Below are 27,821 nucleotides of genomic sequence, written 5' to 3' on the forward strand. Positions count from 1 at the left end.
CTGTGTCTACAACAAGATCTCAGCTGTTAAAAAGTCTCCAGATTTTCAGAAAGTTCTCCAAAATCTCTCAGGATAAACAATAATAAATGCTCGGGTCCACAAATGAGTTTGCCATTCATTTTGGCAGTACCAGAAAATGTACAGCCACAAATGGAATTGTTACAATGAGTAACTTACTAATGTTAAAGAGATTTAAAAAGAAGGAAGCAGTAATACTGATATTGCTACATATTAAACATTTGAACATTGTTTAGACATTGATTCCTAAAAACCCAGACAATGGTTATGAGTGGATGCACTCAAATAATACTATTTCTTTTTATTTTTTAAGTCACATATTCAGAAAGTCAGTTAGTTACTACGGAATCACATGTGATGTCATAAATTTGACATTCTAAATGCAGACCTAGACTGAGCAACAGAAACAACAGGAAATGGAGCTGGGGAGAGGAAAACCTGCATAACAACAAAAGAATTTCAATAGTTAAAGAAATGAGTCAAACATCTCTGAAACAGAAAAAGGTCAGTGAATTGAATGTCCTAGAATCTTGCCAAAGAACTGAGGAAATGTAGATATCAGTCCATCATCTGCCTCTGGAAATGCTCTGCAGCAATCAAATTTCAGATGATGACCACATATAGAGGCAAAAGGAGAAGTAAAGAACATGAAGAGTGGAGAAAAAGGAGATTAAATCCTGTGGTATAAGTCCATCCAATAAGTCAGCGCTTACTGAGCAAATGCTCATATGTTAGTGGTAAGAGGCGAAAACACAGTTGCTATCTTTGAAGAATGCACAACCTAGTAGGAAAGAGAATACATAAACAAAGTACAATTCAGTACTCAGTAAAAGTATGTACAAAAGACACAGGCAACACCGAGGAATGTTTAATACTGGGAACTTCTCCCACGTCGTGCTGAGCTTGGTTCTGAAGAACACTGAAGGGAAAAGGAGGTTATAAGATATAAGGGTGGTCTATAGACAAATACAAGTCATTTGGCAAAAACAGAACATAGAGAGTAGAATGGAGGGCACACAAGTTGGAGGTAGACAGGATACATCGTGAGACTCCTGGTCTCTCTAACCAAGTGAATGAAGAGTGTATCCAGAAATGAAGCATAAGCATATTTACATTTTATAAATAACACCCTAAATAAATGGGGTAGATGGATCTAGAAGTTGAGAGGATTTAAGGCCATGAAATCTGGTCCAAAGCTACATTCTAAGAATGCAGACCCATAACGATCTGAGGCCTGGAACAGGAATGGAGAAGAGGGACTAGGTTTAAAATAGCTTTTAGAGTAAGTGACAGGACTTCATGGTGTTGAGGGGATTGATGGAAACATTTTAGGATTAGTTCGAGGATTATACAGCTATGCCATTCTCTTCAGACACAGACTCAGTCATTCAGCTAACATCAACTAGATTTTTCCTGGGTGCAAGGCACAGAGCATGAAGAGATTAACAGACTGCCCCTGAGCACTTTGGTCTATGCTAGAAGTTGAGCTCCTTAAACAGATAAATAACACTAATCTTGATTGTCTTACAGCTACTGAATTGGCAGGAAACAATAGAAACACTGCTCCAATACAACAGTATTTCCTGCAGTTGAAAATGAAAACAAATATTTGAATAGATGTCCATGAAATAAGCCATTTTCTTCTGCTCCCCTACATGGTCTTCCCTATTAGTTTGTTCATAAGAGACCTCTTTTCACTCTTGATGCTATGAATAGTTAGAGAATATGAATAGAAGACATGCCTGTTGACTGATCTGTACAGGATTAAAGTCCTTGATTTAAAAAATCTATTATTGATGAGGCTCAGATCCACAGGAAATTGGTTTATGAATAAAACAAACAAGAGAAGTTTCAGTTCTACATGGCAAATGAAAAAGTTCCATAAGTAGCAATCTTCAGAGAAAACAAGTTGTTCCGTGTGAGCAGCTTCACATTTAAATCCAAGTCCTGCTGACCCCTGGGAAATTCTCCCACAGCATTTCCCATGTTACCATTTTGTAAATGATAAATGCTTCATGTCTCAAATCTATAAACCAACAAATTTCTATATTAAAAATCTGTTTGTGTAGTTGTCTGATATGTGTTCTTTTTACTCATGCTTGTTAGAACAGAGGAAAAATAATATCTATAATTTATATTTTTGATGGTGGCAAAGAGACAAATTCTAACTTTCATTTATCCTTTGATTCCCCAAACCCAAGGTTTCCAATGCCGCGAGATGAAAAATTAATAAACATTCTTTGTTTCCATATTAAGAATGAGACTGGACCGAGGTACTCAAAAGACAGCCTAGAAGCAGACGAATCTAGAAAGGATTCTGAGAAATCAGGAGTTCGTCTGAGCACTCAGGTGAGCTGACCTCTCCAGAGTTGGTGAGAGAATTACAGAGCAGACAGCATAATAACAAAAGGTCAGCGGGCAGGGGAGTCTGGGGGGAAAGACTGAGCTATCAAGATTTGTATTAAGGGATACCTAACGTCCTCGTGGCGAGGTTAAGAAAATACTAGCAGAAGCTGGCCCCTGCCTACCCATCCAGCACACATCCCAATGTTCATGCAGAATAAATGGCGTAGAAACCTGTGCTCAGCCTGTGGGAGGAGACTGGCCTTTGTTCAAATCAGGGAGGGAAGGGGAGTCTGGCCATCGCATTGACCATCTTCTGCACCATCTTTCAGATGATCATACCGCGTCACTCGCTGAGATGCTGCCCCACGTGGGGTCATTCGTCGGGTAGACGCTGCCTCTGTGCAGCTGAGGGAAAAGTGCTTCTTGGCCCCTGCCGCACGATACGTATTTATATTCACGTGTGCCTGTTGTGGGAGCGGGGCTGGCAGACCACCGTGATCAGGGTGAGCAGAGACCAAACCACTGACTTTGGAGGGGAGCCACAGGCCATCTGGGTGAGGGGAAGGATACGGGGATGGAAGCTTCCACTTGCCTCTCCATGGTCTCCTCCATCCTGTTGCTCCCAAAGGCAGTGCTAGAGGGCGCTATTCCCTCTTCTGCAGCTGCCTGGGAGCCCCGCTACAGCCTTGTTGAGGTACTAGCAGCCTTCATCTTTGTAATCTGGTCAAAAATGTTGGGTATGTCTTTTCAGCATCTGCTAACAAGCTTATCCTTAAGGACAGAAGTGGGGAAAAGGGAGGAAAAATGCTCAACTCTACTAAGTTCTGCATAAGAGGAGTCACAGGTGAAAAACTATGAGATATCAGACTTGTTTCTTGGTTTTGGATGCTCTTCCAGGTAGATTCCCACTTTACTGCTCCTCACAGAAGTTAGGATTGGGCCAGAGCTAGAATAATACACAAGGGCCAAGACTGAATTACTCGTCATAGAGGGCAGGGGCCTTCTCATTGATCACTGCTATATTTGGCTTGCCATGGCTGTTTCGTAAGCATATGTGTGGGAGGACTCGGTGGTGGGGTATTACACTCCTGGGTCTCTTCCCTCCTTGAAAGGGATCACAAGAATTAACCTTGCTGAAGACAGACTCTCGGGGGTACCTAGTGAGAAATCAGTGGTCTCGAACTTCACGGAGCCCATCCACCAGAGCTCCATCAGTAGATGAGTCCAGAAGCAAGAACACAAGTCTTAAGGTAGAGATGGGAATGAAAGGGAAGAGTACATGCCATAATAATAATAATAATAATAATAATAATAATAATAATAACATAGATTGATGCTTTCCATGCGCCAGGCCCTGTTCCGTGTACTTTATACCTTTTAGCTAACTTAGCCCTCACAGACCCCCACCCCCATCAACCCCCAGAGTAAGAAAACCGAAACACAGAGTAACTTGCCTAAGATTTCACACTAGTAATGCTCATAGAGCTAGATTAAAACCTAGGATCTCTAGGTCTATAAACTGAACATTGAGTGATTAAACTCCATGGTTTCTCCTTCCTTCCTTCACACATTCAAAAACAATTCATTGAGTACCCAAAACTCAGAAGAGGGGGTGAAAATGTCAACAAAGGAAATAAATTGTTGAAGAGTATTAGGTTGTGTGACGCTTTGAGCCCTTAACTAGGCCTAGTCACATAAGAAGAAAAGGTTTGTTGTGAGAATTAGTTTTTGGATGCAGAGTGTGACACAGGCCCAAACACTGGGAGAACCAAACCATCTGTCTCTGTGAGGACTGGCTCAATAACCTAACCAAGAACATGTCCTTTGAAACGTGTGAAATAATCACAAAAACTGGAATAATATATGGATGCTTAATAATCTATCTCATACCTTAGTGAAGGAGTCCTTTCTCTAGAATGACTAGAACCAGTTCCTAATTAAGATGATTCTCTCCAACTGAGCTTCACTGGCACAAGAAGTTCTGAAGGTGATGGGGAGACACTTGATTCTCCAGCCTACTGACCTTCCCAGCACTCACTGCATTAATCACAGAGCAAATGTGCAGACGGATGCCCCTGAGGTGCTTTGCAGAGCCTTCTGGTGGGAACTTCTGGTCTAGCTGCTCATCAAGTGAACTGGAGGTCACAGATAGAGGCAGTGGCAAGCAAGGTCCCTTCCTCAAGCCTTCTGTCCTACCTGAAGGTCTCTGACTGAGCAGGTATATGTGAAGAAAGTGACAGAACTTTGCAAACTATGTGCCAGCTACCTAGGGGCGAGGGAAAGGACCTCTACCCTATCTACTCCAAAAGAAAAAAAAAAGTGTGAGGTGCTGGTGGCACAACTGGGGGGAAATGAAAGCAATCTATCTCTGTGTCCATGTAACAGAAATGTCTTATATATGGAGCCCTGAAACGTCTGAGCCCCTTTAAGCCCTACTTAAAGGAGCTGAGATGAACCAGGATCCACCTAAGAGCTAGGAATGGAACACAGAGAAGGGGACAGCTCCTTGACTCCAGCTGGGCAGAGATGAGGATGGGGACCCTAGGCGGGCATCTAACTCAGAAGCCCACTTTCTTGCTCCAGCCCCCCAGTAGCTCCACGACCTCCCGGACTTCATCCACCTCCCCTAGCCGTCAAGAGCCGCCAAAGCCGCTGTCAGCGCAGCCCTCGCCACCCACACCAACCACACCGCTCGACTCACGTTCTTCCACGACCCCGGAGGTCCAGCTCCCGACCGGGTCCCGGAGAAGCACCAAGAAGGCTGGGAATTCCGACGCCTGGTCTCCTGGCCTGGGGCGGGAAACCCGAGAGTCTCCGTACAAACGAGAGTTGCGGGACTCGCGAGATTCCAGGGAAACGCACCAGCGGGAATATCCGCGCACGCCCCCTACTGAATGGAAATCCTATGCCGAGCGCAGGGCTCTCTACCCGTCACAGCTGGATCAAGACTGTATGCCTGACCTGGTCAGGCAGCGAGAGGAAGACGAGGACGAGGACGATGCCTACTGGGCATCCGTGAGAACACTGTACGAGAAGACACCGAGCTGCTCGCACCCCAGGCCGGTGAGCAGGGCCCACCTCCCCTGGTACCCGGGTTGCCGCTCCTCGCAGCCCCGCGGCCGGACCTCTCTCAGCCTCCCTCCTGTCCATGGTATAGGGAAGTTCACCCAGCCCCCTGCTTCTCCTCCCTAAACCTACCCCTCTGCACAGTAGCCTCCAGGACCCAGCTCTTGGCTGTCTCCAGCATCCCAGTCCTCCAAGCTGGGACCCAACTGTTTCCTTCCCACCCTGCCCTGGGATGAGGCCCATTCCTGATCCCTCAGGTCTTTGTGACTCGTCCTCCTGTCGGTGCCCCTCTCTGCAGCCCAAACCCAAGCATGCCATCACCATCGCTGTGTCATCCCGTGCACTCTTCAACATGGTGGCCGGCAGGAAAATCTACAAGGAAGAGGGTCTGGAAAAGTACATGGAGTACCAGCTTTCCAATGAGAATGTCGTGCTGGCCCCAGGGCCGGCCTTCCGCTTTGTCAAGGTACTCTGCAAAGCTGTCTTTGGCCCTCCAGGACTCTGGATGGCAGGGAAGGACTCATGCTAATCCCTGGGATCTCATCCAGGTTTCCTTATAATTCCTAGTCCACCCTTGTCATTCTTGCCTTTTTTAAGTCTCCCCAGGTCAGTTTATATTTTCACAGAAGCTTCCACACTGTTGAGGGAGGGACTGCAGCCCTAGATTTGGAATGTTGAGCTTCCCTAAGTGGAGTCCAAATTCTGAGACCTGTAACAGAAACTTTTGTTCTCTCCATAGAAGGAGCAGTAACCAGAAGCAATAATGTGCTTACGATTCCAAGCAGTAGAAATAAAACACCCCATTCAAATAAGATTAAATTCACTTTAGCTGCTCTTGCCCCAAACACAGCATATTAAGAAAGTCAAGATGCTCTTGGCACTTAGGGGCATGACTTTAATAAAGAAAGTAAGGTTCTTGGAACTTACACTGAAATGTATAGCACTTATAGCTCTGATCCCCTATATAACTTATACAAATATTACACAATAACATCATAACCAGGCAGAAACAAATGACACCTCCACATGTTGTAAGTAGAAAGTAGTTATGAGGCATAGTGGAAGCATGAGAGGAAACCACAAACCTATTCTAAAGACTCATGTTTTAAAAAATATACAAAATGCTCACTTTGGCAGCACATGTGCTAAAATTGGAACAACACAGAGACCATTAGCATGGCCTCTGCACAAGGATAACATGAAAATTCTTGAAGCAGCCTATACTTTTCACAATCAAAAATAATCATCAGACGATCAAGAAAGGCAGGTTTTATGAATCAAACAAAAATAGACAAACCATGAAAGGGTTAGCCTGATCCTATCTATGTACCTCACAGAAATAATTCTAGTAAACCAAATGTTGTAACAATTTTCAACAAACATTACCCATCTTTCAGTAAACATTAATGCGAGGCTGAAAATACTGAAATGAATGGCATAACCCTGACTTAAAGGAGCCACAGTCTCTCAGTGGAGAGTCTTCAGGGCTTGGATCGGACACCTATGGGATCCTTTCTCTCCAGACCCCCAGTGCCCACTTTGCCTGGCCCTCTTTACACACATTTGTGTTTGTAACCTTCAGGCACTGCAGCATGTCAGTGCTAGACTCCGTGAGCTGTATCCTGATGAACAGGACTTATTTGATATTGTTGTGATGACTAATAACCATGCCCAAGTGGGAGTGCGGCTTATAAACAGCGTCAATCACTATGGTAAGTAAAATAAATACCGTGTGGAAGAACAGCTCGCTGCTCTGGAAGAGAGAAGCCATGTTATTTTGCTCACTGTGGCCTAACTAATGCAGTGTCTGATAGTGACACCCCCTTCTGCGTGAGGAATGTTTATTTGCCTATGTCAGAACAAGAGAGGCCATGTTCATTTTTAACTTCAGCACAGAGTTGGGCCCAAAGCTCTGGACTTAACTTGTCAAGTGTGAATTTCAAAGTCTTAATCCCAGGTCCTGCAATATATTTCTCTGTTTTATGTTTTTCACTTCTGAACTTGACTTCAAGGAGCCGTCAACCCAGGGCTTTCTCTGTGTGATCAGACTTCTTGCTCACCACAGATGCATGTTAAAGGTTTAAAGGTTTTTACCTTTCCTTTCCACTCTTAACATCTGACTCTCCCCAGCTGCTCTCCCCACACATCAAATTCATACTCATGCCAGCAAAACTGTCTTTATTCCTTTACAGGGAAAATTGGTTTGACACTAGTCTCTTCATAGCATTTCCATTAGTGTGTTGGTGACTTTAAGGGGAGGTCCTCATTTTTCCTCTTATGAATTTACCTGACTTCTTATGTGGGGACGTTTAGCCCATTTTCTAAGTGACATATCCAGTCTTAAGCGTATGTCAAGTCAAAATAAGTTTTAAATTTGGCATATTTAACTTCTAGGCTCAAATAAGGCATATTTACAAATAATCACTATCTATTACAAGTTATAAGTTTTATATTATATTATCCTAATTATAAGGCCAACATCTTACTGATACACAGTTGAAAATATGTTTACCTTTCAAAAACGCAGTCTTCATAGTATTATGCTATGAAAAGAGAGAATGTATATTAAAGCTTTAGCAAAGATGAGTGGTGTAATCACTCAATAAAGGACAGCTATTATTTTTACAAAACAGCCTTATTTGATTTAGTAGGTGATTTAAGTCCATCTATCCCTCACCACACTAAGCCCATTGAGCTTAGTAGCATGAGAAATTCTGCTTATTTACATACTAATTCTGTTAATGAACAGATAAAGCCCAATCTTGCGCAGCCTTGCTCATGGAATAACAACTTTTCACCTGAAGAGTTAGTTACCTTCTCTCGGTGCTGAAGGCAATTTGTATCTCCCTTTGCTATGGTCTTTTCTATATTATAATTATCTGTTTACATGCCTGGCTCCTTAGTGAATTGTGATCTCCTGGAGAAGAGGGCCAATGTTTTCATCATTTCTGAAGTCCCCAGTACCATCAAATAATTTCTGATCATTAAATTAATATTATTTAAGGATTTATAGAGTACACTTTTATGCCACTTATGCCCAATGTTGGTTTAAGTGAAAAAGTGAGAGTATTTTGTCCATACCACGGCAAACACTTCCACTTCAACTGTTGATAGATCCTATCCACTCTCTTGGTCCATGCAGATGATAAACAACTGACTAGCTGGCTCAACAACAACTGGCTCAAAATTCTGCTTTATATCATCTGCAGCTGCCCAGTTTTATCATATATCCAAAAACACTTTGAATGGGTACATAGCTTATATGCTTAATGTTATACCTTAATTATTCTCACATCATTGGAACTATGGTTTGCTTTTATAAATAATCCCGTGCTGAGACCTTTCTACATAAATTTTTATCAGAGTTTCAGATTATTCCCTTAGGATAAACTCTTTAAAAAAGGAATCCTAGGTCAAAAGGTATAAGCTGCTAAAAAGCTATCAATACTTTTATCAATAAATATCAAATTACTTTCTAGACAGCTTGTACCAATTTATACTTTCATCCATAGTATATGTAAGTGCTTATTTTACAAACCTCTCACCAACATCTAGTGGGGTTTTTTAACTGTTGTTGATTTGAAAGGCATTTAATGGTATATTAATGTTAGTCTCCTAATGACTGCATTCAAAATTTCAAGTCAAGAGAGACAATTTCACACCTTTTGTTGTTGTTTTGGGGAAATAGTTTAAATGTTATCACTACTTGCTATTACTATTGTATTGTTACTAAAGAAGTACTAAAATGGTACTTAAAAACAGAGCCACATCTTAACTGGCCCCATCAACAAGTGAGGATGCTATAGCTAAAGGAAAAGTACACTGTTCTAGTCTAGACAAGAGTCAATGTGAAGCACTGGGCTTAGACAGTCTTTATGTCTCAGTTTCCTTTTCTGTAATGAGCATAATAATGCCTGCCATAACAGCTGTGTGAGAGTAAACTGGCATGGCCTATCTGGATATACTTCATAAACTATCATGCACCATTATATAAAATAGCTGAGACATTTTTCAATATTGGTACTACAAAGGTAGTTCTAAAACTTCAGTAGGCACTCATTTATTCCTAGGGTAACTTTCACTTGCATTTCCAGTAAGTATATACTGTCTTTAGTCTCTGACATAACAAAGTCTTTCTTGCCCGATAATAGGATTACTAATTGACCGGTTCTGTCTGATTGGTGGAAATAGCCCCATTGGCTAGTTGAAGGCATATCTTACCAACTTGGATCTTTCTGATGATTCTGAAAAAGTACAAGAAGCAATACAAGAAGGTATTACTTGGTTTCCTCTCTCTACTTAATAAAGAGGTCTGCACTAGTGTTTCATTCCATTGGCCTTCACGTAGGATTATGTGGTTTATGTCGTTGTTGGGTTTTCTGCTAAGGTGTTTCCACAAGTGGCAGCCCTTAAGTTTGTCTTTTAGAGCTTTCACCTTCATGGAGGTGGACATCTTCAGTGATTATCCTACACCCATTGTACACTTTCCCATCCCTTACAGAAACGGAGGCAGTACAAAGATGACTGTTTTGAGATGTGTGGTTGTGAAGAAGAGTTGTGTCGTCAGGTAATAGCGAGAGAGGAAATTCGAGGTCTGGGAAGAACTTTTTTTTTTAATAGACACTAAAACATATGGTCCTAAGAAGAGTATTAATTAATTCCAACGGTCTTCCAGGGATCGCCTCTGCAACAATATTTGATGGAGCCAAAGACATGGCTTACTGTGACACACAGCTCCGTGTGGCCTTTGATGGGGATGCCGTCCTCTTTTCTGACGAGTCTGACCATATTACCAAGCAGCACGGGCTGGACAAATTCTTTCAACATGAAGCACTGTTTGAGAATAAGCCTCTTGCTCAGGTAGGTTCAATGAGCTCTAATTAATTTTGATCTACTTATTTTCCAACATACCAATATAAATATTTCTTCACTGTGATGACTTTTAAATTTTTGTAGGCAGGCCACTCCTCACTTCTTATCCTTTGTAGTTTTCTCCCCTTGTTTCATGAACTCCTCATTTTAAAGCATCTGCTGCCAACTTTTTTTTTAATTTTCGTGTTCTTTTATCTATCCTTTTGGAAATGTTTCTATGATCTTCTCATGAGAAAGAGTTCATCTCCTCCAAATTATGAGTAACAGAGGTAATACGGCTTACCAATTAGCCACTTCTACATAATAGTTCTCAAAATAGTAAGGTTATTTCCAATAGGTCAGTAAACATTTGTTGAACCTCTCTGTCCGTACCCTTAAACTCCATAAAGGTAGCACTTATTTGAGAAAAATCTGCAAAACTGAGAGTTTAAATTAAATCAAATAATGAGCTCCAAGCAAGTACAAAGTATGAACAATTAAAATTTTAGGTTTTTTGGAATCAATCCATGAACCAAAGTGTTAAAGTCATGGTCTAAAATGAACAAAACCTGCAACTTCTGAACCAAAGGAGATTTGAACATCAGAGTATTCTCCAAAATGAATATGAAATGATGGATCATTCAGTTTTAATCTATGAATCTTACCTAGGCCTTTCTTTTAAATTGGGCTTTTTTTTTTCTTAGCTCTTCTTGAACTTAAGATCTTAAATATGGTTAGTTTTATTACATTTATAAAAGTAGGAAGAGACTAATTGAAAGATGAAAGTTTTACTAAGTCACCTCACATTACAGCAAGTGATATTTAAATTCTGAGTGTTTTTGTGTGTGTATGTTTAACTTCACAGTCCCTTCCTAAATAGCTTCTTTAGAAGTCTTGAGCTCATGTCAAAAAGTTGTTCAGTGTTAACAAAGTTTACTATTGACAGGAAAATCCTTTGTTATATTTTACGTAAGTCTGCTTTGCTGAAATTTAGAGCCCATTGTACATTAGCCTTTAAGCATTATTAAAATGTTCAAGATCTCTAAAAAAGAGCACTTAAAAAGAAAAAAAAACTTCAAAACAAGAATTATTTCAAGATAATCTTAAAATACCATTTTTTTTCACCTCAGGGAAAGAATCCAAATTTCTTTTAGATTCTGTACTTATCAGTTCTTTTCTCCATATTTTAAATCATTTTTCCCATTAAACAACTGAAATTGTGAAGTTCAACACTAGTTATTGCAGGAATACCCAATGAATTTTTACTAAGCATACTTGTTTTCATAATGTGGTCCTTCTGACAGTGGAAAAATATGCTGTTTTTCACATAGAAAGGGTAGCTTTCCTATAAAGACCAGGCTTTGCCAGATGTTTCCACTGATGAGAAGGAAGTTATGAGATATGATTCCTAACCAAGGCTTTCAACAATGTTGGTCATGGGGCTTATGGTTTCGTCATGACAATATCCCAATTGTCTCCAATGGAGGAGATCTGAGAGTCACCAGCGAATGGGACAGCTGGACAGGATTAATTTAGCCACTCTCACTGTAGCTTATAAAGCCTCCAATGTGGTACCATGACAAGTAATGGATGTCTCCTGATTTGATCTCTATCTCATTTCACCATTCTGGGATAGTGATCTCCGTGTGTTTGTGTGTGTGTGTGTGTGTGTGTGTGTGTGTGTGTGTGTTTTAATCAGAATTGTTGAGGTATACTTTATATGTAGTATAATTCATCTTTTTTAGTGCACGGTTCTGAGAGTTTTGACAAACATATGTGTATAGTCGTGAAACCAAAATCAAACTCAAAATACTCACAAAATTCCCTGTGCTTCTTTGTAGTCATCCTAGCCCCTATCCTCAGGATCTGTCAAACACATTGACAGCCCCATAGGATGCAGTCTTTTGAATCTGACTTATTTTACTTAGAATGATGCATTTGAGATTCATCTTTGTCATTCCCTGTATCAGTAGTGCATTCCTTTTTACTGCTGAGTAGTAGTCTGTTCTATGGATGTACCACATTTTTTCATACATTTACCTATTGGAGGATATTTAGGTCATTTCCAGTTTTTGGCATTTATAAATAAAACTACTTTAAGCATTTGCATACAGGGTTCTGTGTAAACACAAAAATCTCATTTCTCATGGGTAAATACCTCAGAGTAGGATTGCTAGGTCACAGGATAAATATACGTTTAACTTTATAGATAGCACCAAACTATTTCCCAAAGTGGTCACACCACTTTGCATTTCCAATGAAAGATTTTTTGCTCTGCATCCTTGCCAGTATTTGGTAATGTCAGTTGTTTTTCATTTGTTTGTTTGTTTTGAGCTGTTCTGGTGGTTACATAATTGTATCTCATTGTGGCTTTAATTTGCATTACCCTAACGACAGATAATACTGAACATCTTATGAAGTGCTTATTTGCCATCATATGTATTCTTTGGCAAAAATATCTGTTCAAATCTCTTGCTCATGTGAATTGGGTTGTTTTTAATTTCATTATTGAGATTTGAAAGTTCTTTGTATTACAATTCTGGATACAAGTCCTTTATCATATATTTGTTAATTCTATAATGCAGAAATTAATTCCTTTCAATTATATAATTTTTGCTTCATATATTTCTAATTTCTGTTGTTTGGTGCCCAAATATTTAAGATTATTATATCTTCTTGGCAAATTAATCACTTTTCATTATGCAATGCCCTCTCTCTGATATTCATACAGACATTCTAGCTTTTTTTTCTTTTTTGGACTGATGTTTGTATGGTACAACTTTTCTATGTTTTTACTTTTAACCATTTATGTTTTTTTGTTTTTTGTTTTTTGTTTTGCGGTACACGGGCCTCTCACTGTTGTGGCCTCTCCCATTGCGGAGCACAGGCTCCGGACGTGCAGGCTCAGTGGCCATGGCTCACGGGCCCAGCCACTCCGCTGCATGTGGGATCCTCCCTAGAAACAGTTGCCAAAGTATAGGTAAAAACTGTGACTAAACATTTACTTAAAAGAAAGTTGGGTCATAAAGTGGAAATCCCCAAAATCAGGGAAGAGATGATAAAATGTTAAACGGTAGAACTCTGGAAATGAGCAAATAGAAAAATAATATTTTAGAGAGAAAAATGACAGAAATAGGTCCTAGGTAAAGAAAATCCAACATATGCAAAATTAGAATACCTGAAGAAAACACTGAAATTATGTTATGGGGGGAGGAGGATAGGGTTGTGTGTGATAAATATAAAGATGCAAACATATCAAAATATAAGTCAAGAAAACATCCTGAATTATCAGAATATTTTAATGGATACATTAAACTACTAAAGGTTAAAAACTAAAGGCCACATTATACTATAGGGAAATAGAAGAGAATAATCATTACTGAGACATGCCCTAGTAATATTATTTGACTTCAAAAATAAAGAAATAATTCTTTGGGCACCCTGCACTGCACACACAAGTGGGGAAAAGAAAATCCGGCTGTCCTGAGTCTTCTCCACAGCAGCACTCAGTAGCAAAACACAGTGGAGCCCTACTTATAAGATCATGTTGAGAGGAAATATAAATCACAGATTCTATATCCAGTCAAAAGCTCATTCAAGTAAAAAGGAAACAGATCAACAGTTAAGAACATATTATATTCTCAGGGATTATTATTTCCATAAGATATTCTTGAGAAAACTAATACAAGAGGACACATTTTGGCCAATATGTAGGTGACTACAAACACACAAAGGCACAAATGGGCATAGAATGTATTTAACCATAGATCTAAAACTAAAACAACTGCAGGGATTAGAGTGACAGAAAAGAAAGCACATATTATATGCCCTAACAATGTAGAAATTATTTAACTATTAAAAACTGGAAAAATATGGAGGAAAAAGTTATAAGGAAGAGTAGGTGTACTGATATCTTCAGTTACAATAGCTGATCAAAGGATAAAATGTAAAGCTGAGAGACAGAAATATAAGAATATTTAATAATCCAAATGCAAACACTGAGAAAGATGAAACAGTTAAAATCAAATGATTGAAGAAAAATAGAGGATAAGAGAAAGATGAAGAAGTACCCTAATTTCATTATTTTTCATTATAAAAAATAATAGATCCTGGATTTAAAAAAATAGAGGACTGAGGATACTATAAAAAGTTATAAAGGTAACCAACAGAAGGAAACAATACAAACCTTCCTAAATGTTAGAAGAAACACACATACACACATGTTCAAATAAAAAAGACACTCAGTGAACAATCTTTTGAAACCTTTAAACGTGAAAAATGAAATACAAATTGTAATACAGAACCATTATCACATACATTTGTGATATCGATAAATAGAAATGGCCTCAAACTCAGCTTTTGTTTTAAAAATTAAGACTTTCAGATTGTATCACTTAGCAAAATCCAATTCTATGTTCTATACTAGAGGTACAGCTAAAAGTAAGTGTTCAGAAAGGTTGAAGATAAAAGTGTGAAGATATATAAAGTAATTGTAAATATAGAGAAGACTGGATTCAAGCCAAGAAGGAACTGAACAAGATAAAAAAGTACACTTTATAATGTTAAAATGTGCAATTCACAAAAAGTAAATCAAAAGAGTAGTGCTTTTGCTGATTAACTGAGCTTTCAGAGTATCCCATTTTGCCATGGATAGTTTACGTCTGTTGCCCTGGTTCAACTTTTTATGGAAGCTTCTTTCACTCTTAAAATATCTGTGTTTAGATGATAAATTATATGGCCATCCTATGTTTTACTCTAGGAATGCAAGGATGGTTCCATACAAGGAAATATAATCACATAAATGCAAGGAGTTTCAGCATTGTATCACTGGTCTATACTGAATGTTTCATGCAGTATTATAAGTTCTTATAAACATCTGCCTTTTTAGCGTTCACTTCCTTTGGCTCACTGGATGACAGCTGTGACATATGTTCCTTTTACAGGGTCCCTTGAAAGGCTTTCTGGAAGATTTAGGCAGACTGCAAAAGAAGTTTTATGCCAAAGATGAACGGTTATGTTGCCCTATCAGGACCTACCTGGTTACAGCTAGGAGTGCAGCCAGTTCAGGCGCCCGCATGCTGAAAACCCTTCGCCGCTGGGGTCTAGAGATAGACGAAGCTCTTTTCCTTGCTGGAGCCCCCAAAGGTCCCATCTTGGTGAAGATAAGGCCCCACATCTTCTTTGATGACCACATGTTCCACATTGAAGGGGCACAGAAATTTGGCACCACCACAGCTCATGTACCTTATGGAATTAATCAAAAAGAGAACAATTAGGGATGGGAAGGGGAAATAAAGCAGTGAGTCTGGTATTACGGAAGCCACATCTTGTGGATCTCTAGGGCAATGAGGTATTTCAGTAGATTAGACCTCAGAACTTTGTTCATTTGGAAAGGTTTTCTCTTGAGTTTTTTAAAACATTTTGAACTCTCAAGTTACCTTCAAGCTACTTCTCTTGGAGCTGTCAATGCGGTTGATGACATTGCAACTACCTCTCTGTGTAAGTCATAATGATGACTTTTTAGAATGTTTAGAACTTGAATCCTTGAATGCTTAAAGGACTATGTCAGAGGCCTACTTAGTTTTACAAAGCATTGCTCATTTATGGATGTTGGTAGCTAGAATGAATCATTACCCATCATCATTATAGAATAGTGGGTCTTCACAAGTGGAAAGAGAAGGGTTAAGTACACTCTTGAAAACTGGAGCTTTTTAGTCTGTTGCCTCTGTGAACAGTCTTTTTTTTTTTTTTTTTTTTTTTTGCGGTACGCGGGCCTCTCACTGTTGTGGCCTCTCCCGTAGCGGAGCACAGGCTCCGGACGCGCAGGCTCAGCGGCCATGGCTCACGGGCCCAGCTGCTCCGCGGCATGTGGGATCTTCCTGGCCCAGGGCACGAACCCACGTTCTCTGCATCGGCAGGCAGACTCTCAACCACTGCGCCACCAGGGAAGCCCTGTGAACAGTCTTTTAATCAATGCAGAAATGATTTGGCAGCATTTATTAATCCATGTAACTTAGTAAACATATGTTTTATACCCAATAAAAATGCACACATATAAAAAAATAATAATAATAATGGTACAAAAAGGTTGAAAGTAAAAGAATTGGAAAAGATATACTGTGCAAATATAAACCAAAAGGGAATTATATAATAACAGAGAGAGAAAAGAAAAAAAACATGCAGAAATGAAAATACCACTCTACCTGCATGAGTATACCAATTTTGACATTGCTTATTCAGAAATAAAGCAGTTATTCATACAGGTTACTTTCATCTAAGATGAGCTCCAGACAGAACCTCCTGGAAGGGTTCTTTGAAGCTTATTTCCTGGGTTCATTGCCTCTGGACTACAAGGCTTCATATTTGAAGTCTCTGGCTTTGGGCCCAGCAGGTAGGTCCAGTGTTTATATGGGGAAACAAAGCCTTGGCTACCACTTCAAAATGTGACATTGCTGTCATTCTGTTGTGATTTTTGTTTTGTTTTCAAAAAAAAACATTGATTGGTTATTAACCATCATCTACTACATTAGGAACAACAAAGCTGGTTATTTTCAGATGTTACCTCATTTTCTCATCAAACCAAACTCTCATGACATAATATCATTACCTCCCTTTTTGTTAATCAATGAAGAACCTAAAATTCAAAGAGATTAAGTAGCTTGTCCGAGGATGAGAAGGTAATAAATGGTAGGACTAAGATTCAAATTTAGATCTCACCTCAAAAGCTACATGTTGTCTATCTTCCCTTCCTCACACCCTGTCTTGCTCCTTCTCATCCCACCTCCAGCTCTACCCCACCCACATATACATATTCCACCCCGGTTCTAGTTAAAGCATGCCACTGCTGACACACATCTTTTGATCTGCTTCCTAATTTGATGTAAGGCAGTCCAAAATATACCAGTCATGAAACTGAGTGAGTACCTACTGTTTTCTACGCATTCCCCAAGATAAAGGCCACAAGAGAGACTCAGACATAATCCCGTCCTTTAACAATCCCTTAGAAGAAGTCAAATGTGCAAGCTCAAACAGCCAACACGAGAGGGCTGTCTGTCCGCAGTGCCAAGTGAGGGTCACACACAAGGCTGAGGCAGAAATCGGTATGGGCTGGAAGTGGTCAGGAAATGTAGAGAACGGAGGTGGGCTTTGCAGGACAGGAAAGATGTGGACGGAGAGAAAGGAAGAGAGGAAACGTGCTCCCGGCTCAGTGAGTGTGAGAGGCAGCTTCAAGTTACAGATAGGATGGAATAAAGGCCCCCCCTTCATGATTTCTGTTCCTGGTGCCTTGTCTAATCCTCAGTGACAGCGCTCGTCCCACCTCTGAGCTCCATTCTCAGCACTCATAAGAAACCTTCTGGCATTCGACCCCTTGGCTATTTGTACTATGCCTTTTTGTTGCATGTTACATCCTTCCCACATACAAGGGAGTGGAGGAGAGTTTATCAAAATCATCTAGGGAGTTGATTTCAAACTACAGAAGTTGTGTGTCTCTTCTCTTGTCCTGAAGATTCTAGAATGGGGGCTGGGGCAGGAGAGGTCTCTGGACCAGACAGTAAGCACCCTGAGGGCAGAAGTGGTGCCGTATTTCTTCGTGACTCTCCCAGGGCACAGGGCCTGGCATATATTGGATGGGTGAGTAGATGAACGTATGACGACTTAAGAGTAGCGAGGTCTAAAGTCTGAAGTTTGCAGCTTGAAGATGGATCCCTGTGGCAGTAACCCCTGACATTTCTGAAGCATTTTACAGTGTAAAAAGCACTTTCCCTTCCTTGTTACATTTAATATTCTCCGGGAGGGAATGGGGGAGACACCTGTGAATGAGCCTGCTCAGAAGTCTATGTATACAGTAAGTCCACGCGTTTCCCAGTGTACCTCTACCACCGTCAAATAAGACCATTTGAGAATGCCTTTTTATATATGGATCAAGGCCACAATGGTCTAACATTCTCAAACCGTGGTCCCCAGATCACCTGCATCAGAATCACCTGGGAACTTGTTAGAAATGTACATTCTCAGGTTCCATTTTGGACTCTAATGAATTTGAAACTGGGCCCTGAAATTTCTGTTTTTACAGGTCCTGCAGTTGATTCCAACGCAACGCTAAAGTCTGAGAACCACTGGTCCATTCTATTTCTAACTGATTCATGTTGCTAAGTTCTTAGCGTCAGCTGTGGGAAAAAAGAGCCTCTCCTCAGACTTCCGTTCGGCAGGGACCATTCTCCAGAGGATGAAGGTAAACTGAACTGAGGGTTAACAAGTCCCAGGCGCCCTTAACGGAAAACACACTAAGCCAGCCCCGAAGTGTGGGATATGTAAAGCAGCCTATAAAGAGACTTGTAAATTCAAAGCACTCATTAGGCATTTCCACGGGGAAGGCCACCACCACTCTGGGATTTCCATGGGTAGGGACCTCAGGAACCTGAAAACCCGGGGCCGTGCTCACCCTTCTCTCAGGATTGGAGCCGGCTCCACCGAGGAGCCACACAGAGCGCTCTCCCCTACTAGCCAATCAGGTGCCCTCGGTAGGGGGACTACAAGTCCCAGCATGCCCCCACGCCGCCGTCAGGGGACGACAGGCCGCGCCCCAGCGTTCTTTGCGTACAGGTGACGAGCTCAGACCCGGGCGCGCGGCGACCCCGGAAGTCTCGCGCAGGGGCATGTGGGCCCTGGGCCCGGGCGGCCATGGCAGTGGCTACCGTGGCGGCGTTACTGGCCGCATTGGGTGGGGCCCTGTGGCTGGCGGCCCGGCGGTTCGTGGGGCCCAGCGTCCAGCGGCTGCACCGAGGCGGGGACTCCGGCCTCATGCACGGGAAGACAGTGCTGATCACGGGTGCGAACAGCGGCCTGGGCCGCGCCACAGCCGCCGAGCTGCTGCGCTTGGGGGCGCGAGTGATAATGGGCTGCCGGGACCGCACACGCGCCGAGGAGGCGGCGGGTCAGCTCCGCCGCGAGATCTGCCAGGCTGGGGGCCCCGAATTGGGGCCTGACTCCGGCGGGGCCGGCGAGCTCGTCGTCAAGGAGTTGGACCTCGCCTCGCTGCGCTCCGTGCGGTCCTTCTGTCAGGAGGTGCTCCAGGTATGGGGCTCTGGGAACCTGCCGCGGATCGGGGACTGGCTAGGGGCTTCGGCGGGCGAGGCGGGGCCTGGAGGGCCGGGGGCTGAGCCGGGGAGGGGACCGCCCACAGTCGAGGGGGTGTGACCTTGGGAATGATTCGGGCGGCTTGGGAATTGAAGGCTGGAAAAATTGGTAAGACAGTTTTCTGTCTTCCAAGAATGTTGAGAAAGAAAATGGGCCCAAGAGGAAAATAAGCGAGTTTCTGAACATTTCCTCTTGCCGTGTGAGGACAGCTCAGGAGGAGATCCGCCAGGTCCCTGGATTGTTTTTCCTGTGTCCAAAGTGAATGTGCACCAAGCCATCTCTCAAAGAGCCTGAGAGCACATAGGGGACGTTGCTAGACAAGGACCTTGGAGCAATTTATCCCCCCGCTAGGGTAGGAAGTTTAGCTTTCTGCCACCAGTGAACTCATGAGCAGTATTCTTAACCATACTCTGGCCTAACTTCCAAATAGACTGGAGCTTGGAATGCCAGTGGTCATGTGCTCTAAATGGGGACAGAAATAAAAATAATATAATACCTAGCACTTATTGAAAGTTTCCTGTGTGCCAGGAGCTGTTCCAAGCATTTCAGATATTTTTTTTAACTTTTAATGAAATTAAAGTGACTTTGACTGCTCTTGTCATCCAGTCTTCACAGTAACCCTGTGAGGTAGGCATTGTTATCCCCGTTTTACAACGTAAGGCCACTAAGGCATAGGTAGACTAGGTAATTTGCCCACGATCTGTCTCTAGAGCCCTTGCTTTTAACCCCTATACAGTACTTCTGCTGCCTGCCAGTGAGGTAGAAGTTTTCTTTGTTTAGATAGTAGATTTTACACTGAAATGGATGTCCTCTGCTGAAATTGAGGTAGAAGCGTTCCCTGCAGAGGTGACTTGCAAGAGGGCATTCAGAAGAGTGATGTTTAAAATTAGCTGGCATAGAAAAGGAGTCTCCTGAGTCTAGAGCAGAAGTTCCCAAACTTTCTAATTTTTTCATGATGCCCTTAAGCCAAACAAATATCTAACAGCTTATTCATTAAGTAATTAGATCCAAACAACTTAATAAGTATTTAAGTAATAACTTAGTAGCTGTTTGAAAAAAAAATACACATAGCATAGATGAAAGAAAAAAAGATTTTTATTTCACTTTTCAATAACCATAATTATTATAACCATAAGTGTACTAATGGGAAATGTGCATCTCTTGTTCACTGTACCAGCTTGTCAAACTTTGGAATCAGACTGAACATCGCCACCCTCGTTTCTGTTCTATGTTGATTTTTAACAGTGTACTTGCATTTTATTGCAGCAACTACTAAACACTCAGCTTTGCAAAGGTAGGACATCATGAAAAGGAATACAGCACAATAAAATGTTGAAGGTGTGAACCACTTGGAGCTTGGTAGTGTTTGAGATGTTGAGCAGAGTATCATCTTGTTTCCCTTGAAAATTTAAAATACTCCAAATCACCCCGAGGGTTTCCTTGTGACTCTCTAGGGCAACTCGATGCACAGTTGGGGAGCTGTTGCAGATCCAGAGAGTTTTGGTTTGTTTTGCCATTATGACCAGTATTTCATCATCAGGTTTAGAAATAAGAAGTGGTAGTGTACAAGAGCTGTTGGGAGGATCAAAAGTGGATCTTCCTATTCATTAACCGTGTAGATGGGACTGGGTATACTTATTCCTTGATACCTATGGTTTCTCACTACTTTGGCCACTTGACACAACCAATTAAAAGTTAAGGAGATAAAGAGATAACTAAGTTGTCCCTGCTTCTAAGTATGTATTAAGTTCCTTCCTGGCTCTGAAGTTCAGTAGTTCAGTGACTATAACCAGAATTTAAAAAAAAAAAAAGGAAGTGTAAATTTCCCACAGGTTGGTATTCTTGGTATTTATGTCATTTATCTTCTAGAATTTAAAAAACAGTAAATGATACAGTCTTAAAATAACACAAGCCCAGCAAGGAATGAGGGCTCAGAAATGATTAATACAGGAAACTCTTCCAAAGGATTACTGAAAAGAACACTCCTTTCTTTCCCCCACGGGTGAACTTTTGCCTTCTTTTTGAAGTTGACTATTGGAAAAGCAAAAGGTGCTGAGACAGACAGAATGAGAAATAGTTAATCCACTGACAGGGAGGCTTTGATAACAGTTGTGAAATTTAACACATTTATCTTTTCACTTACATTTGGCAAAAGGGCCAGTGATACTTGAAATTTGACCTCAGATTTATTTAATTGTGGGTCATCACTGTGTCTTTACACCTGGAACACGTTGTACATTTCTTTTTCTCTGCCCATCAAAAGAGACAGAGCCAGGAAGGGACAAGGGAAAACCAACTTACATGAAGTCAAGAATGAAAAGACTTCCCTTTGAGGACAGTCTAAATTTTAGGACTTTAATCTGGGAAGATGCAGGAGGATATGGTCAACGTGCGAAATTCTGACTATAGATCTCTAAGCTGGGGGCTCCTCGAAGCTTGAAAGAGGTAGATTTCATATGGGGAAAAAAGAACTGTGCATTCTAGAGTCGTAAAGAGGTTAAAGGTGTTTGTTGGGCAGACCTCCTCTGTTAAGTCTCCTTTGCTGTTATTGTGAGACTTAGTATGTATGATTCATGGCTTTGTTTCTGATATGTTTATACTACCTGTTTAATATGTTTCTTAATGTTTCGTTGATTTATTCATGATGTTCTCTCCAGTCTTAATTTGCATCCCTCACCCTCTCTATTGCTTGTCCCTTTTTTTTTTTTTTTTTTTTTGCTGTACACGGGCCTCTCGCTGTTGTGGCCTCTCCCGTTGCGGACGGAGCACAGGCTCCAGACGCGCAGACTCAGCGGCCGTGGCTCACGGGCCCAGCCGCTCCGCGGCATGTGGGATCTTCCCGGACCTGGGCACGAACCCACGTCCCCTGCATCGGCAAGCGGACTCTCAACCACTGCGCCACCAGGGAAGCCCGCTTGTCCCATTTTTAAGGAAACAACCTGGAGTTGCTCCATTCCCATGGTGGCATTTATTATTAGAAAATTACAGAATAAAACAATCCTAACTTGCCCCTGGTGTTGATACTAGTAGCTCTGGGAATAAACAATGCTGACCTGTCTTCTGCTGTTGTTCCACTCTCTAGCTCACATTGACTGTCTTAGCTATGGTTTGAAAATCCCAATTAGAAAAGCAGTCTAGCTTACTAATGAAGAATAGGGCCATTGGTGTCAGATTTCAACTTCAGGTTTTTGTGTGCCACTTAGGAGCCCTGTGATTCTGGACAAATCACCTAACTCTGGCGCTTCGGTTTGCTTATAGAGTTGTTGAGGGTAGATGAGACAACATGAAAAGCACCAGGTCAGGCACACAAGTCATTGTTGTCGTCGTCTTCTTTTCTCTCAGTTGTTGAAAATTCATAGAGGCATTTTTTAGAATTTTAGTAGTTTGCAGGAATTGTTTAAAATTTTATTTTAGGCATATTCAAGGCCTGTGTTCACAACTCTGCCATTCTCTTTTTGCCATTTGAAGGAAGAGCCTAGACTGGATGTTTTGATCAACAATGCAGGCGTCTTCCAGTGCCCGTATATGAAGACTGAAGATGGGTTTGAGATGCAGTTTGGAGTGAACCATCTGGGGCACTTCCTACTCACCAATCTTCTCCTTGGACTCCTTAAAAGTTCCGCTCCCAGCAGGATTGTGGTAGTTACCTCCAAACTTTATAAATACGGAGACATCAACTTTGACGACTTGAACAGTGAACAAAACTATAATAAAAGCTTCTGTTATAGTCGGAGCAAACTGGCTAACATCCTTTTTACCAGAGAACTAGCCCGCCGCTTAGAAGGCACAAACGTCACCGTCAATGTGTTACACCCTGGCATGGTGCGGACCAACCTTGGGAGGCACATACACATCCCACTGTTAGTCAAACCACTTTTCAACTTGGTGTCATGGGCTTTTTTCAAAACTCCACTAGAAGGTGCCCAGACTTCGATTTATTTAGCCTCTTCCCCTGAGGTAGAAGGTGTGTCAGGAAAGTACTTTGGGGACTGTAAAGAGGAAGAACTATTGCCCAAAGCTATGGATGAATCTGTTGCAGGAAAACTCTGGGATGTCAGTGAAGTAATGGTTGGCATATTAAAATAGGAGCAAGGAGTGGAAGAGAGCTGTTTGTAAGACTGGATGTCAGCTCTGTCGTTTTTTTTTTTTTTTTTTTTTTTGGCTACTCCACGTGGTTTGCGGGATCTTAGTTCCCCAACCAGGGATCTAACCCGGGCTCCCAGCAGTGGAAGCATGGAGTCCTAACCACTGGACCGCTAGGGAATTCCCTGGATGTCAGCTCTGTCTTTGATCAGGAATGGTGTGGCTTGGGCACTTGCTACTTGAAAACGCAATTTTGGTTTTACCATAGTACTGCTAAGAGGTACATAGAGGTTTTGTTTTTTTTTTTTTTTTTTTTGCGGTACGCGGGCCTCTCACTGTTGTGGCCTTTCCCGCCGCGGAGCACAGGCTCCGGACGCGCAGGCCCAGCAGCCACGGCTCACGGGCCCAGCCACTCCGCGGCATGTAGGATCCTCCCGGACCAGGGCACGAACCCATGTCCCCTGCATCGGCAGGCGGACTCTCAACCACTGTGCCACCAGGGAAGCCCTAGAGATTTTTTTTTTTTTCTGGTACATGGGCCTCTCACTGTTGTGGCCTCTCCTGTTGCGGAGCACAGGCTCCGGACGCGCAGGCTCAGCGGCCATGGCTCACGGGCCCAGCCTCTCCGCGGCACGTGGGACCCTCCCGGACCGGGGCACGAACCCGTGTCCCCCGCACCGGCAGGCGGACTCCCAACCACTGCGCCACCAGGAAAGCCCCCCCTAGAGATATTTTGAAGTTACTAAATTTAAGAAAAGATGTTTTAAATATATATAATAAGCATATCAATGATTATAATGAGTGATATGGTTATAATATATTTTAAAATTATAATTGAACAAGCATGGATTACAAATATTAAAGAATTCAGGGACTTTGAAATAGATACTTTGAGGAGTTTTTCAAATATCTGAGTTTTATGGTATGTTTAAAGTGTTAAATGTTTTAATGACAATACTGGCTTTTGTGGGGAAATAATATGCATGGTGTGAATGCACAATTCTTACTTGGAATAAATTTACTGATGCAAATTCTTATTTGTGTATTCCTTTAGAAGTTTCTCTGAAATTAGTCCTTTATCATCTCATTAGCCTCTGCTCATCTTGGTATGCCCAGTGCCTTTTCTTCCCACATACCTTGCGCACTGCTTTAAGAAGTAATATTTCTAAAACCCAAATCTATGTCACAGTGTCATGTCCCTGCTTAAAAACTTGTGGTGGTTTCCAGTTGCCCATAACTGGGTTTCCAGCCTTTTTTCTTTCTTTTTTAAGCTGGAGGATGTTTTTCTTCAAGAGAAGTCTTATTCAAACATAGAAGCTGGATGGGTATAATAGATCATAGCAATGCTGTGAGGATGGAGTCTTCCAAGGCTATTTCTGAAGGGACTTTGTGCAATTCAGTAGTTTATAAACCATTTCCATTTAAACATTTTAGTATACTTTTGAGACTCCCGATGAACTGGCCACATGCTTACCTTGTACTCTTAAACTCAGTGCTGTCCAGTAGAACTTTCTGCAATGATGGAAATAATTCTGTCTGCACTGTTCAATATGGTAGACTCTAGACACGTGTTTTTGAGTACTTGAAATGTGACTGAGAACTGATTTTCTAATATCACTTAAGGTCAATTTAAATTTAAATAGGCCTAGTTACTAACGTCTTAGACAGTATATCTCTGTTCCTTTCATCGTATAACCCAGTCCTCAATATGGACCAATCACCCACTTGCCTCTGGGCCTTTCCTTATATTGTTCTTTCAATCTGGAATATCCTTCTCTTTTTTACTGGGAATACTACTTAGCCTTTAACATTCCCTTCAAGTGTGTTCCTTTCCTTAATATCTGTAGGAGGATCCAATTCTCACTCTACTTTTTTTTTCATTGATCTTGGCAGATTTACTAGGAATTTAGTGCACTAATTATTTGTTCGCAACTCTACCTAGACAGATGCAATAGGAATTATCCAAGGAAAGATTATATTCTTACTAGTTTTCCTTCCTCAAGAGTCAGGTATAGTACCTGACACAGTAAATACTAATGTGTGAGTAAATAATAAGTCAGTGGTGGTATACATAAAAATAATTGAGTAAGTAGGAATATTGTAGGCATCAACAGTAATTTTAACTATTTGTTTTAACCATCTCATAATATTGACAGAAGGAATTATGACTGTAAAGGATAGACAACTACACAGAAGTTAATGGCCATTTTGGTCAGGATTAGTCCTTGATTAGGCATTATTTTTAAGACTGTAATATCTGGTTACCAGTATCAGTTCTTTCTACGAATGGCAGGATCTTGGCAAATGGTACAGAAGGTCTGTTTTCTGTTAGAGCATTGGGTTGTGAATATGAGAAACACTTAGTGTTTGTATCATCACAGGTGTGTCTTTGCAGGTGTAGTCATTATAGCTGTATCATATTCTTTGAAACTTATTTTTAAAAAATAATCCTACAAAGAGACCTGCTGAATTTAGAAATATGGGCAGGAAATACATCAGAATGCAACCTGGAAAAATGGAAGCTAATAAATCTGTCCTACACCTCGACTTCATTAAGAAGGAGCCTTTTTTTTTTTTTTTTCATTTAATACCATCTTTTCTGGCTGCATTTTGATACCTGATGCTTTTCAGGGGATTTGGGCCTTTTGTGAGAGTTAAGCCTTTCAGAGTTCTTGTTTGTGGCACCATAATAAAATAGGATGTATTAATTTATCATGGTGGAAAACTAGAAACTAGAAAACTAGAAACTCATCTGGAAACACTACCTATTAAGGTAAAACGAGCTGCCATTTGGAAGATGTCCTTCCCACTCGGTGTTTGGTGGAATCAAGGGCTAATCGCTGTAGTATAACTAGTTAGATTTTGAAGATTATTTAAACCCTTTGCTTCTCTCTCCTTTCCCTTTTCTGCTGACTTCTATTTCACTGGGCAAGGAAATAAGAAAAAGGCAATTCTGTTACTTTGATACTCTAGCCTTTAGCAAAATATTGTTAAGAAAGAAGCATGTAATGTGCCAGATAATGGAACAATTGAGTTGGAAACCCATTTTCATGTTGGCTACTGACTTAATCTTTTGAAATACTGACTTCTATTTCAAGCAGGTTTTTCTGAAAATGAGTGAGATTTCTGGGTCCTCTGCCTCAACTTCACTCAGAGTAACTATTTTATATAGTGGGGTTCTAAGTAGCATTTAATTGGGAAAGGGATCTCACTGCTTAAATATACCACCACATTGGGTTTGATGAACAACTCTACTGCTTAATTCTCTCTGTGACCTTGGCAAGTTACTTTAACCTCTCTGAGCTTCTGTTTTCTTGGCTCTATCATTGAGACATGAATGCTAACTTCAATGGATTGTTCAGTGAAGAGGCAACAGAGTAGAGCTTAACAAAATACCTGCCACATGTTCATTTCCTCTTCCCTATGTACCTTATCATTATACTATTATTAGTAATAGTAATTAGGTGAGTACACATAATGGGGAAGAAAACCTCTAAACCAAGGGTCAGCAACCTTTTTTTAAAAAGGCTACATTATAAATACTTAAGGTTATTAAGCCATATGCACATATTCTTTTTCTGTTACATATTCTTTTTTAACAATCTGTTAAAAATATGAAAAATTCTTGGATCACAAAGGCCATATTTACTTATACAACACCCCAATGTATTCACTAATTTGTCTTTTTTTAGATTTTTTTTTGATATGGACCATTTTTAAAGTCTTTATTGAATTTGTTATAATATTGCTTGTTTTATGTTTTGGGTTTTTGGTCACGAGGCATGTGGGATCTTAGTTCCCCAACCAGGGATCGAACCCACACCCCCTGCATTGGAAGGTAGAGTCTTAACCACTGGACCACCAGGGAAGTCTCCACTCATTTGTCTTTAAGACACCATGTATGTCACAGTTCTCATGTACACTGTTACTCCTATTAATAAGTCTCTTATTGTTTCTCCTAATCATTTCTAATCTCCTGTGACTATTTGCTTGCGGACCCAGGAAGTGTAAAGAGTGTGTTCTTCAAATCTCTCTCCAGCTATAGATTCTGGTGTGAGGAGTAGCAGTTATCTGCCTTCAGCTTCCTCTCTCACAAACCTGCTGCGCCTGGCCAGAGATCTAAGAGAACCTATATTTGAATATTTAATTGATTCCAAATGTGCTAAGGAACACTGCACAGAAGACATGTTACTAATCACTCTTCAGGAGCTTGGCCCCTACAGAAACAGCTTCAGATGTTTCCCAAACCTTCTCTGGACAATAGGGAGTTAAATTGGTTACGGGTTACCATGGAGGAATGGAATCTGCTCCTAGAGGAA

General features: G+C 41.2%; 2 protein-coding genes across 2 annotated transcripts; both read left to right on the forward strand.

Annotated features, from left to right (window-relative positions):
- Nucleotides 1-492: 492 nt before the first annotated feature.
- LOC308627611 (cytosolic 5'-nucleotidase 1B-like) lies at nt 493-15,557 on the forward strand (the record flags this gene model as incomplete). Its single annotated transcript, XM_081253909.1, is given in 11 exon segments — nt 493-522; nt 2,275-2,367; nt 2,694-2,867; nt 3,477-3,614; nt 4,948-5,427; nt 5,729-5,896; nt 7,013-7,142; nt 9,582-9,631; nt 9,635-9,704; nt 10,106-10,290; nt 15,225-15,557. Coding segments are annotated over 11 exon segments (1,851 nt in total).
- Nucleotides 15,558-18,866: 3,309 nt separating this feature from the next.
- Nucleotides 18,867-24,539, forward strand: LOC308627417 (retinol dehydrogenase 14). The gene is made up of 2 exons (XM_081253539.1): nt 18,867-19,356; nt 22,888-24,539. Exons 1-2 carry the CDS (start codon nt 18,964-18,966, stop codon nt 23,503-23,505), a joined length of 1,011 nt encoding a protein of 336 aa, XP_081109665.1. The 5' UTR covers nt 18,867-18,963; the 3' UTR covers nt 23,506-24,539.
- Nucleotides 24,540-27,821: the final 3,282 nt, after the last annotated feature.

Source organism: Mesoplodon bidens (assembly GCF_964165515.1).
Source record: "Mesoplodon bidens genome assembly, chromosome: 14".
Classification (NCBI taxonomy): Eukaryota; Metazoa; Chordata; class Mammalia; order Artiodactyla; family Ziphiidae; genus Mesoplodon; species Mesoplodon bidens.

Bases quoted from the DNA above. Each gene is read 5' to 3' on its own strand.
- LOC308627417 (XM_081253539.1), top strand. From the start codon at position 18,964: ATGGCAGTGGCTACCGTGGCGGCGTTACTGGCCGCATTGGGTGGGGCC. The intron at 19,357-22,887 runs GTATGGGGCTCT...TGCCATTTGAAG, and splicing joins TCTGTCAGGAGGTGCTCCAG to GAAGAGCCTAGACTGGATGT.